Consider the following 13061-nt stretch of genomic DNA (forward strand, 5'->3'; position numbering starts at 1 on the left):
GGATAAGTCAATCACAAGAAATATGTTATGATTTAACTAATAAGAAATATCGAAGGTAGTGAAATTTACAGAAGCAGAAAGTACAGTGGTGCTTGGTACATACAAGACCCCACTACAAGGGGTTCTGATGTCAAGTGGATATAGAGGTTCAATTTTGCAAGAGAAATTCATAACAACGTGATTATTAAGGCTACTAAACAGTTAAATGTCTAAGCTGGTAATACAAAACTACATCTTAACCACATGATGTCGCTGTCTACCAGAGAGTGTTCTCTAGAAAAAAAAAAAGGAAGTTACCAAGAGCCCCTTTGTTAGTCCAGATAGAGGAACAATAACAGAAGCAGCAGGACTTGAGAAAGGATTGGAATATTTAAATTTTTGCAAATCGAGCTCCTTTAATGTGATCTACTCACTGAGGATTAGTAATGACATCTGTGAGACCCGGCCTACCGGTCAGGGAATGTCTGCTGCTCTCCTTTCTGCTCCTCTGGAAGACAGGGAGCGGCCAGCTCCACTACTCGGTCTCCGAGGAGGCCAAACACGGCACCTTCGTGGGCCGCATCGCGCAGGACCTGGGGCTGGAGCTGACCGAGCTGGTGCCGCGCCTGTTCCGGGTGGCGTCCAAGGGCCGCGGGGACCTTCTGGAGGTAAATCTGCAGAATGGCATTTTGTTTGTGAATGGTCGGATCGACCGGGAGGAGCTGTGCGGGCGCAGCGCGGAGTGCAGCCTGCACCTGGAGGTGATCGTGGACAGGCCGCTGCAGGTGTTCCATGTGGAGGTGGAGGTGAAGGACATTAACGACAACCCGCCGACATTTCCAACGACTGTAAAGACTCTTCGGTTTCCGGAATCAAAGCTGCTTGACTCCAAGTTTCCTTTAGAGGGAGCATCTGATGCAGACATTGGAGTAAACGCTCTTCTTTCCTACAGACTCAGCCCCAGTGAGTTTTTCTTTCTAGATATACAGACTAATGATGAACTAAGCCAATCTTTGTTTCTTGTGCTGGGGAAATCCCTGGACCGAGAGGAAAGTGCTGAGTTTAATTTGTTACTGGTGGCTACCGATGGGGGCAAACCTGAGCTCACGGGCACCGTTCAAATAATTATTAAAGTATTAGATGTGAATGATAACGAGCCTACTTTTTCCCAATCCCTTTACAAAGTACAATTGCTAGAGAACATTGCAAATGGCACCTTAGTAATTAAACTAAATGCTTCTGATGAAGATGAAGGATCAAACAGGGAGGTGGTATATTCATTCAGTAGTGATGTGTCCTCTTCTATACTGACAAAGTTCAAAATAGACCCCACCTCAGGAGAAATCAGAACTAAGGGGAAATTAGATTATGAAGAAACGAAATCCTATGATATTCAAGTTACTGCTTCTGACAAAGGAACTCCGTCAATGTCAGGACACTGTAAAATTTCAGTGAAACTTGTGGATATCAATGATAACACACCAGAAGTCTCAATAACGTCTCTCTCGCTTCCTATCCAAGAAAACGCTCCGCTGGGCACCGTCATCGCGCTCATCACGGTGTCCGACCGCGACTCAGGGACCAATGGGCAGGTGACTTGCATGCTAACGGCACACGTCCCGTTCAGGCTGGTGACTACTTTTAAGAATTATTATTCTTTAGTGCTGGATAGCACTCTGGACCGAGAGACCACCTCTGAGTATAAAGTGGTGGTGACCGCGCGTGACGGGGGCTCGCCTCCGCTGTGGGCCACCGCCAGCGTGTCGGTGGAGGTGGCCGACGTGAACGACAACGCGCCCGTGTTCGCACAGGCCGAGTACACGGTGTTCGTGAAGGAGAACAACGCGCCCGGCTCGCACATCTTCACGGTGTGGGCGCGCGACGCGGACGCGCAGGAGAACGCGCGCGTGTCGTACTCGCTGGTGGAGCGGCGGGTGGGCGAGCGCGCGCTGTCGAGCTACGTGTCGGTGCACGCGGAGAGCGGCAAGGTGTACGCGCTGCAGCCGCTGGACCACGAGGAGCTGGAGCTGCTGCAGTTCCAGGTGAGCGCGCGCGACGCTGGCGTGCCCGCCCTGGGCAGCAACGTGACTCTGCAGGTGTTCGTGCTGGACGAGAACGACAATGCGCCTGCGCTGCTGGGGCCTCCCGGCGGCGGCGGCGGCGGCGCGCGCAGCGAAGTGCTGTCGCGCTCGGTGGGCGCTGGCCACGTGGTGACCAAGGTGCGCGCGGTGGACGCGGACTCTGGCTACAACGCGTGGCTGTCGTACGAGCTGCAGCCGGCGGCGGCCGGTGCGCGCAGCGCGTTCCGCGTGGGGCTGTACACGGGCGAGATCAGCACCACGCGCGCGCTGGACGAGGCGGACGCCGCGAGGCAGCGCCTGTTGGTGCTGGTGAAGGACCATGGCGAGCCGGCGCTGACGGCCACCGCCACGGTGCTGGTGTCTCTGGTGGACAGCGGCCAATCGCCCAAGCTATCTTTGCGTGCATCGGAGGGCGCCGTGGCTTCGGAGGCGACGCTGGTGGACGTGAACGTGTACCTGATCATCGCCATCTGCGCGGTGTGCAGCCTGCTGGTGCTGACGCTGGTGCTGTACGTGGCGCTGCGGTGCTCTGGGGCGGCTGTGGGGCGGAGCGAGGGCGCGTGCGCGCCTGGGAAGCCTGTGCTGGTGTGCTCCAGCGCGGTGGGGAGCTGGTCCTACTCTCAGCAGAGGAGGCAGAGGGTGTGCTCTGGGGAGGGCCCGCCCAAGACCGACCTCATGGCCTTCAGCCCCAGCCTTCCTCAAGGTCCGGACTCCGCAGAAGAAAAACCACAGCCCTCAGACTCAGAATACATAGGAAAGGTAGGTATTTTCATGTTTCTTATCATATCTAGAATTTTTCAATATCTTTGTTCATTATATCTTGTTTAGATTTGAAATTTCGCCTTTTAAATCATTTTGCTGCTATCCAACATTGTGTATGTGTGAATCAGAGATTCACAGATTAACAGATGAGAATCTAATCGATCCATTAGAAGAATTTTCTTACACCATCCTTTATATATATATTCATAATTAAATCCCCATGAGTAATAGGAACTTCAAACACTTAAAATGTATCAATAAGTTTGATATTTTAATATTTGCTTTAAGGTTTTTTTTTCTTTCTTTTTTTGGGGGGGGTCCAGTGGTGGGGCTTGAACTCTGGGCCTGGGCACTGTCCCTCAGCTCTTCAGCTCAAGGCTAGTGCTCTACCACTTGAGCCACAACGCCATTTCTGGCTTTTTTCTTTTTGCTTATGTGGTGCTGAGGAATCGAACCCAGGGCCTCAGGCATGCAAGGCAAGCGCTCTGCCACTGAGCCACCTTCCCAGCCCCAAGGTTTTTTCTTTAAAATTTTTAAAAATTTAAAAAACAGAAATGGGAAAATGAAAATGATTTGGCTATTAAATACAGATTTCCAACTGACACAAATGTGTCATCAGAATTTTATTAGAAATTAAAAATATTCTTATCTTCAGACATTTGCGTCATTGTTCTTTGAATAAAGAATGCATTCATGGCTTGGTACTGGTGGGTCATGCCTATAATTCAAGCCACTCAAGATGCTGAGATATGAGGATGAAGATTTGAAGCCAGCCTGGTTAGTCACATCCTCTAGACTCTTATCTCCAATTTGCCAGCAAGAAACTGGAACTGGAGGCATGTTTCAAGTGATAGCGCACAGCATTGAGTAGGAAAATGTTCATGAGAGTAGTAAACAGGTTTTAGGTCATGCCCCAGCACTATAGCCAGAAAAAGTATTTGTGTTCCTCTGTTTATACAACAGTTAATAAGTTGTTTTTTTCTCCCTTGTATTTGAATATAGCCTTGCTGGAGGCTGGGTCCTCCAAAAGTGTCTGCCATGTTTCATCCAACACATGCCAACACTCAGGAATGTGGGGGATATTAGTTTTGTCTTTTATAATTATACTAGCCTGTTATTTGGGATAAAGATTTCATAATGCAAAATTTCTGAGTAATATAACAAAATGATTCAATCAGAATAGATCCCTTCTTAATTTTGCCGTTTTATAATCATGGTGGACTTGGCCAACCACGGAAGCCTTTTCTTGTTTTATTTTTTCCTTTTGCCAGACCTGGGGCTTGACCTCTGGGCCTGGGTGCTGTCTCTGAGCTTCTGAGAATCTAGTACTCTATCACTGGAGCAACAGATGAACTTCTGGCTTTTTGTGGTTAATTAGAGGTAAGAGTTTTCACAAACTTTTCTTCTTGGGCTAGCTTTGAACCAGGATCATCAGATATCAGCCTCCTGAAGAGCTAGTATTACAGGTGTGAGCCACCACTGCCCAAATTGCCTTTTCTTTTTAAATGAAGAGTGCTCTTTTCTTTGTTGGTCATGGGACTTGAACTCGGCCTGGGCACTGTCTCTCAGCTCTTCAGCTCAAGGTGAGCGCTCTACCACTTGAGCCACTGTGCCACTTCCAATTTCCTGGTGGTTAATTGGAGATAAGAGTCTCACAAACTTTCCTTGCTTGGGCTGGCTTTGAACTGCAATCTTCAGAGCTCAGCCTCCTGAGTAGCTGGATTACAGGCACAATCCACCGAGTGTTTGGTTAGTCATTCTTTCAGTATCGGTATTATCAGTCTAATGCATTTTGTCCTCCTCTGTGTAATGACTCACTACTTTCTCTGGCACCTCACATTATTTCTGGGATTATATTTTCTTCTACTATGAGCTCACTGTTACACCTGGCAACATTCTTATTGTAAGTTAAATTTGTAAAAGGCAAATCCTAGTATTGGATGACTATATTTTCGTTGGAAGCTCTTATATGGGGTAATTAAAATACTGAACTTGACTAGTAAATGTTACGCCTGGAAATGTGTGTGTGTGTGTGTGTTCGTCATGGGGCTTGAACTCTGGGCGTGGGTGCTGTCCCAGAGCTTTGTGTTTGCTCAAGTCTAGTGCTCTACCACTTTGAGCCAAAGCTCCACTTCCAGTTTCCTGGTAGTTAATTGGAGTCTCACAAATTTCCTGCCCTGGCTGGCTTTGAATTGCAATCCTTAGATATCAGCCTCCTGAGTAGCTGGGATTACAGGCGTGAGTACCAGCCTGGAAATGTTCTTTCTTTAGTTTTCAACCACAGGAAGATGAGTTTGGGTGAAATAATCTACCACTTGGATATTAATTATTTTCTGTTTAGTCTCCAGATATGTACATTACAGTCTATATAAATAACTTCCATTGTGCAATTATAGCCTCAGCCATTTCACAATTAGGGCAAACTAACCATTTCCATCTGAGGTCTGCTTTTAAAGGAGTCAGGGAGTCTGGTCAGTAAATCTAAGTCAGTTTAAGGATAGTCTATTTTCTAAAACACAGTTTTATTATTAATTAATGATTTAGAGGCTAGAAATGTCTTTCCTCATTGCTTCCTTCCCTCCCTCCCTCCCTCCCTTCCTTCCTTCCTTTCTATATATAGGCTATTTATACAGGAAACTTATCTTCTCAGAGTTGATGTCTCAAAATGCAGACTATATACACATACGTGTATATGCATATATTTCCTGAGAACTAGAAAAGTTTACCTGAGACTTTACAGAGAAAATAAATGACTGGAATGAGGGAAAGCCTCCCTCCATTTTTTTTGGGGGGGTCCGGTCGTGGGGCCTGAACTCTGGGCCTGGGCACTGTCCCTCAGCTCTTCAGCTCAAGGCTAGTGCTCTACCACTTGAGTCACAGCTCCACTTCTGGCTTTTTTCTTTTTGCTTATGTGGTACTGAGGAATCGAACCCAGGGCCTCAGGCATGCAAGGCAAGTGCTCTACCACTGAGCCACCTTCCCAGCCCATCCCTCCATTTTTTTTAAAAAAGAGAATCATCCTGGAATATCATGGCTATTCACAGCGTTCTTGAGACTGGCTTGCACAATGTATAGTGAGATAAAATCTGTGCTACTGGAAGTCTGTCTTACCACTATATTTCTGCTGTAGATAAATAATAAGTTTTTAAAATCATGATCCATGATTTCCATGAGTAACAACCTGTTGCCCAATAAATTTTTATTGGTTTCTTATTTACATTTTTTCTTGATCACTTTGCTTAAAGAGATGTCTAGGGGATAGAAACTGTTTACTTTGCCTTATATACACATTGGCCTAATCTTCTTTAATACTATAATATTATTTTTTGATACTGGTGTTTGAACTTAGAGTTTGGAGCTTGTCAGGTAGGCATGCCAAACTTGAGCCATGCCACCCGACTCTTTAGTATTCTTTAATTCCTGTTCATCAGTAACAGAGATTATTCTGTTGTAAGTTTCCATATGTCATTCTATTTTGTAATTGGTGTTACAAATATAAAATATGTACAATTACAATAAATTGTCAAAAGAAACTCACAAATATTAAATTCTCTAAAATTTATAATTTGATTCTCACTTTCAAACTAGATTACCTTTCAAGATACATCAAAGTGGGCTGGGAATGTTTACAAATATAAAATATGTACAATTACAATAAATTGTCAAAAGAAACTCACAAATATTAAATTCTCTAAAATTTATAATTTGATTCTCACTTTCAAACTAGATTACCTTTCAAGATACATCAAAGTGGGCTGGGAATGTGGCTTAGTGGTACAATGCTTGCCTAGCATGCATGAAGCCCTGTGTTCAATTGCTCACTACTACATAAACAGAAAAGTCAGAATGGCTCTGTGGCTCAAGTGGTAGAATACTAGCCTTGAGGGAAAGAAGCTCAGGGACAGTGCCCAGGCCCCAAGTTCAAGCCCCAGGACTGGCAAGAAATAAAAGATATATCAAAGTACCAACTGGCACATCTATGTCTGTAATTACTTCAAAGGTCCATAGCTTTCAAAAATAATAAGTAGAATTGGGGCATACAGCTCAGTGGTAGGATACTAGCTCTAGCATGGATGGACAAAAACTTAGGTCCAATCTCCAGTGTATTAAAAACAAAAAACCAAAACCCCCCTCAAAACATGTGTTTGCTTTTTTCATCTTTCTGACTTGGAGCAACTAGAAATTATATAACTGATAAAACATCATTAATGCCGGGCGCTGGTGGCTCACGCCTGTAATCCTAGCTACTCAGGAGGCTGAGATCTGAGGATCGCGGTTCAAAGCCAGCCCAGGCAGGAGAGACCGTGAGACTCCTATCTCCAATAAACCACCAGAAAACCGGAAGTGGCGCTGTAGCTCAAGTGGTAGAGCGCTCGCCTTGAGCTGAAGAGCTGAGGGATAGCGCCCAGGCCCAGAGTTCAAGCCCCACGACCAACAACAACAACAAAAAAAACCATCATTAATGCAACCACTTATTTTATTTGAAAGAGTTAATTTAAGCATTATTCACTGTAACCTTGATAGTTTATTCTATTTTAAATATTGATGATAAAGTATGAGTAAATTGTCACACTGGCTTCCATTTAATGAAATATGAAACACAAAAAGACTTGTATGAAAACACACTAGTTTAATACTATAATCACATGTTGGATTTCACTGAAAGTATTCTAGCATAAAGAAAAACTTTGGAAATCCTATATTTCCCCTGATTCTTTATTTTTCCCTTTCCACATGAATGTTCTTGATCAACTTTCAAATGCTCAGAGGACTCATTCCACTCACTGAATTCAGAGGTCTTTTGAATAAGTCATTACCTAGTCTCATGTAAGTTGTCTAGTGAGTCATATTCAGCAGTTAGTTTTCTTCTTTCCATGGTAGGTTAAATAAATGATTCTTTCAAGGAACACCTTTTCAGAGCACAGATCATAACAAGCAGATTTTACTTTTGGGTGAGCATTTTAGGATACAAAGATAAATTGAAATGCATAAATGATATGGAAATTTTAAACACAAATTTATTTTTACTTGAGGTACTGTAAGTGCAACAAAACTCCAAATACCCTTGTTCTGCAACAGGAACCAAATTTACATAAGAACTTCATTGCCAATGTCGGATCCTGGACTGGGATTTAGTTTAGCAGTAGAGTGATGCCTAGGTGTTTGAAGCCTTGGAACACACAAGCATGAGTTAACATTTATCCTACAAATTAACAAATGTAAGTGAACCTATTTTGTTAGACTCTATTTGTTAGCTATGACAAATGCCATAATAATATAAAAGTAAATATATTTGGGTCTGACACACATATTTTCAAAACACTTCAACATTTAATGCTATGGGGAATATAAAACACAAATCTCTCATTTTTCCATAAAATGTAGTATGGAGGGTCAAATAATTAAAATTGTGTCATCTGAATCAAATGAGATTTTACCAAGCATCACCAGTTAGTCATTTTTAAGTTACATAATCATCATGTACTGTTAGAAAGGAAAGTATATTAATATGTTTCAGAGGTATGATGTAAAAATGTGATAGAATATTTCCATTAAGACATACAAAACAGCAATTTTCCCATAGTAAGCATTTTCAAAAAATTCTCACGGATTAAAAGGAACCAAAATAAATATTTTTCTGCATCTTATGAATTGGAATAGTTTAAATCATGAGCCGGTACACAATGATTGCAGTTTGATAAAATATAAATAATTATTAGAGGAAGGAAATCACAGGTACAAATAAAAATTTGAGGAAAGTTCAGCGTGCACAAAAAAGAAGGTAATACGCTACTTACAAAAAAGAAGATAAATACACTACTTGCAAAAAAGAAGGTAAATACACTACTTGCAAAAAAGAAGGTAAATACGCTACTTACCCATTTAGCCACATGATGTCGCTGTCCACCACAAGTTCTTTCTACACAAAAGAGATGCCAGCTTGACTGCATTGCTTATTCATCTGACGCTTTCTTTTCATCACCTCTGAAATATTGTAAGTGTAAGGAGTTTAAGGAAGGAGTAAGGATCTCTAGTTTCTTAAATTTTCAATCGATGTAAGCGATCAACTATTTGAAGACGCTTGCAATGGTGTTTTACTGGAGAGAAGATCCTGGAGCTCAGCGCCTTCTGTTCTTTCTGCTCCTTGCAATTTGGGAAGCAGGGAGCGGCCAGCTCCACTACTCGGTCTCCGAGGAGGCCAAACACGGCACCTTCGTGGGACGCATCGCGCAGGACCTGGGGCTGGAGCTGACCGAGCTGGTGCCGCGCCTGTTCCGGGTGGCGTCCAAGGGCGGCGGGGACCTTCTGGAGGTAAATCTGCAGAATGGCATTTTGTTTGTGAATGGTCGGATCGACCGGGAGGAGCTGTGCGGGCGGAGCGCGGAGTGCAGCCTGCACCTGGAGGTGATCGTGGACAGGCCGCTGCAGGTGTTCCACGTGGAGGTGGAGGTGAAGGACATTAATGACAATTCACCTGTTTTCCCAATGACAGTAAAGAATCTGTTTATTTATGAATCTCGACAGCTTGGGTCGCGGTTTTCACTAGAGGGCGCATCAGATGCAGATATCGGAACAAATTCATTGTTGACTTATAACCTTGATTCCACTGAGTATTTTACTTTGGACGTTAAAAGAAATAATGAAGACATAAAATCCCTTGGACTCGTGTTGAAAAAACTTTTAAATCGAGAGGATACTCCTGAGCATCAATTACTAATAACAGCAACAGATGGCGGGAAGCCAGAGCTTACCGGCACTACTCAAGTGAAGGTCACAGTCCTAGATGTAAACGACAATGCTCCAGTATTTGAGAGGACGCTCTACAGAGTCAGATTATTTGAAAATGCACCAAATGGTACTCTAGCAGTGACTGTTAACGCCTCTGATTTGGATGAAGGAGTAAATAAGGACATTGTATATTCTTTCCACGCAGACATATCGGCTGAGATTCTGTCGAAATTCCACTTAGATCCTGTCAATGGATGTATCAGAGTAAACGCTAACCTAGATTTTGAGGAAACCAAATTATATGAAATCCAGGTAGAAGCGACAGACAAAGGAAATCCCCCAATGACAGATCATTGCACAGTTCTAGTGGAAATTGTGGACATAAATGATAATGCACCCGAATTAGTAATCAAGTCACTAGCATTACCGGTATTAGAAAATTCTGAAGTTGGTACTACCATTGCCCTGATCAGCGTGTCGGACCGTGATTCAGGTACCAACGGACAGGTGACCTGCTCCCTGACGCCTGACACACCCTTCAAGCTGGTGTCCACCTTCAAAAACTATTATTCACTGGTACTGGATAGCACTCTGGACCGAGAGACCACCTCTGAGTATAAGGTGGTGGTGACCGCGCGTGACGGGGGCTCGCCTCCGCTGTGGGCCACCGCCAGCGTGTCGGTGGAGGTGGCCGACGTGAACGACAACGCGCCCGTGTTCGCACAGGCCGAGTACACGGTGTTCGTGAAGGAGAACAACGCGCCCGGCTCGCACATCTTCACGGTGTGGGCGCGCGACGCGGACGCGCAGGAGAACGCGCGCGTGTCGTACTCGCTGGTGGAGCGGCGGGTGGGCGAGCGCGCGCTGTCGAGCTACGTGTCGGTGCACGCGGAGAGCGGCAAGGTGTACGCGCTGCAGCCGCTGGACCACGAGGAGCTGGAGCTGCTGCAGTTCCAGGTGAGCGCGCGCGACGCTGGCGTGCCCGCCCTGGGCAGCAACGTGACTCTGCAGGTGTTCGTGCTGGACGAGAACGACAATGCGCCTGCACTGCTGGGGCCTCCCGGCGGCGGCGGCGGCGGCGGCGGCGCGCGCAGCGAAGTGCTGTCGCGCTCGGTGGGCGCTGGCCACGTGGTGACCAAGGTGCGCGCGGTGGACGCGGACTCTGGCTACAACGCGTGGCTGTCGTACGAGCTGCAGCCGGCGGCGGCCGGTGCGCGCAGCGCGTTCCGCGTGGGGCTGTACACGGGCGAGATCAGCACCACGCGCGCGCTGGACGAGGCGGACGCCGCGAGGCAGCACCTGTTGGTGCTGGTGAAGGACCATGGCGAGCCGGCGCTGACGGCCACCGCCACGGTGCTGGTGTCTCTGGTGGACAGCGGCCAATCGCCCAAGCTGTCTTTGCGTGCATCGGAGGGCGCCGTGGCTTCGGAGGCGACGCTGGTGGACGTGAACGTGTACCTGATCATCGCCATCTGCGCGGTGTGCAGCCTGCTGGTGCTGACGCTGGTGCTGTACGTGGCGCTGCGGTGCTCTGGGGCGGCTGTGGGGCGGAGCGAGGGCGCGTGCGCGCCTGGGAAGCCTGTGCTGGTGTGCTCCAGTGCGGTGGGGAGTTTGACTTACTCCCAGCAGAGGAGGCAGAGGGTGTGCTCAGCAGTGGTTCCATCCAATACGGATCTCATGGCCTTCAGCCCCAGCCTTCCACCCTGTCCAGTTAACCCTGATAAAGCGGAGCAACTGGCTGGCGAACTAGATTTCTCCGTCAAAGTGAGTCATATATTTTTTTAAAATTCTTGTTTTTATGCTGTGGTGGTTCTGTTCCTTTGGAGATATCTTAAAAGTTAACTTCTCTTTTTTATTTTCTCCATAACTAGCGTTTCTAGGCACTAATTTTTAAGTTAAGATGTCGAGATTTCTTTAATTTTCATGAATGATTCAAGAGAAAGTTCTAAAACGCGCATTTGTAATTTTTGATTTTGTTGATAAGTTGGTTAAGGAATACTTATAGCTACATGGGTATAAATAAAAACATTTTTTGCATGAATTGCATTTAAATTTTTCTTTTGTTATCATAAGTGTAATTTGCAGAGGTGTCACAGTTACACAACTCTGGTAAAGAGTACATTTCTTGCCGGGAATGTGGTCTAGTTGTAGAGTGCTTTCCTAGCGTGCCTTAAGTTCTGGGTTCGATCCCGCAGTACCACATACACAGAAAAAACAGGAAGTGGCGCTGTGGCTCAAGTGGTAGAGTGCTAGCCTTGAGCTGAGAAGCTCAGGGACAATGCACAGTCCCAGAGTTCAAGCCTTATAAATGACAACAACAACAAAAAGAGTACATTTCTTTTTGGGAAAATATCCCCTCTTTCCTCTTTCTCTCCCAGTTTGAATTGCATTTTTAAGAGAATTTTTAAATTTAAATTTAATTTTTATTTTCCCTTTTATTGTTAATATAAAGGTGATGTACAAAGGGGTTACAGTTGTATGAGTCAAGTAAAAAGTACATTTGTTTTTGGACAATATCGCCCTTTCTCTGGCTCTCAGAATTTGGCTGGAACATGTAGTCATCTAATCCCTGGTCAAGGGCTTCAATATTTTTTGCCTCTTTCCATTGGGAAGTCATAGGTCATAGTAGGTGTTAGATTGTTTCTGAGTAAAAATTAAGACTTTTAACTCATTTAAAAAATCATTGTTTTACATCATCAGTTTTAAATATCAGTTTATCTCTCGTCTTTTACAAAGCCTTAGTCTTATTTCTCTTCTATTCAAGCACAATTTTATTAAGACTTCATCTTCAGTCTGATAAAGTGGCTTAGTAATAGAGTGCTTGCCTAGTATGGCTGAAGCCCTGGGTTTTAATTCTTCAGTACCACATAAACATCAAAAACCAGTGGTTCAAGTGGTAGAGTGCTAGCCTTGTGCAAAAAGAAGCTCAGTGACAGTGCCTGGGGTCTGAGTTCAAGTCCCAGGACTGGTAAAAGAAGGAGAGACTTCATTGTCATATTTGGCAAATCATTAGTGTTGCTAGATTTCCCAATTGGGGAAAAACACTTATAGTAAACAGAATAATATTATATTCTGAATTGCATTTCTGTTTTAAATTTTTTTTGTCGGTCGTGAGGCTTAACTCTGGGCCTTGAGCTCTTCAGCTCAAGGCGAGCACTCTACCCCTTGAGCCACAGCGCTACTTCCTGCATTTCTGTTTTACTTCACTTTTGTTTGGTGCTAGTCCTAGAACTTGAACTCAGGACTTGAAAGTTGTTTCTGAGCTTCTTTTTTTTTTTTTTTTGCCGGTCGTGAGGCCTGAACTCCGGGCCTGGGTGCTGTCCCTCAGCTTTCAGCCCAAGGCCAACGCTCTACCACTTGAGCCACAGTGCCACTTCCAGCTTTTTTCTTTATGTGGTGCTGAGGAATCAAACCCAGGGCCTCAGGCATGCAAGGCTAGCACTCAAACACTGAGCCACCTTCCCAGCCCCATTCTGAGCTTCTTTTGCTGAAGGCTAGTGCTCTGCCACT

General features: G+C 45.2%; 2 protein-coding genes across 4 annotated transcripts in view; both read left to right on the top strand.

Moving 5' to 3' along the window:
* The window catches only part of LOC138837419 (protocadherin alpha-C2), a 218732-nt gene that overhangs the window by 9650 nt on the left and 196021 nt on the right, over window positions 1–13061 (top strand). The window contains exons 1-2 of one of the 3 annotated variants that reach the window (XM_070036202.1): window positions 336–2819; window positions 4094–4354. The exons of 1 other annotated variant lie outside the window; for it this stretch is intronic. In XM_070036202.1, the coding sequence (XP_069892303.1) occupies window positions 426–2819; window positions 4094–4132 (2433 nt within the window). In that variant the 5' untranslated portion in view covers window positions 336–425 and the 3' untranslated portion in view covers window positions 4133–4354. Of the gene's footprint in view, window positions 1–335; window positions 2820–4093; window positions 4355–13061 lie in introns of those variants that run through there. One more of the 3 variants, XM_070036195.1, reaches the window with a different exon arrangement.
* LOC138837307 (protocadherin alpha-3-like) lies at window positions 8764–11336 on the top strand. The gene has a single exon (XM_070035994.1). The coding sequence runs from the start codon at window positions 8910–8912 to the stop codon at window positions 11334–11336; it is 2427 nt and encodes an 808-aa protein (XP_069892095.1). The 5' UTR covers window positions 8764–8909.

Source organism: Dipodomys merriami, unplaced genomic scaffold, assembly GCF_024711535.1.
Source record: "Dipodomys merriami isolate MVZ:Mamm:240054 unplaced genomic scaffold, mDipMer1.0.p SCAF_27, whole genome shotgun sequence".
NCBI lineage: Eukaryota > Metazoa > Chordata > Mammalia > Rodentia > Heteromyidae > Dipodomys > Dipodomys merriami.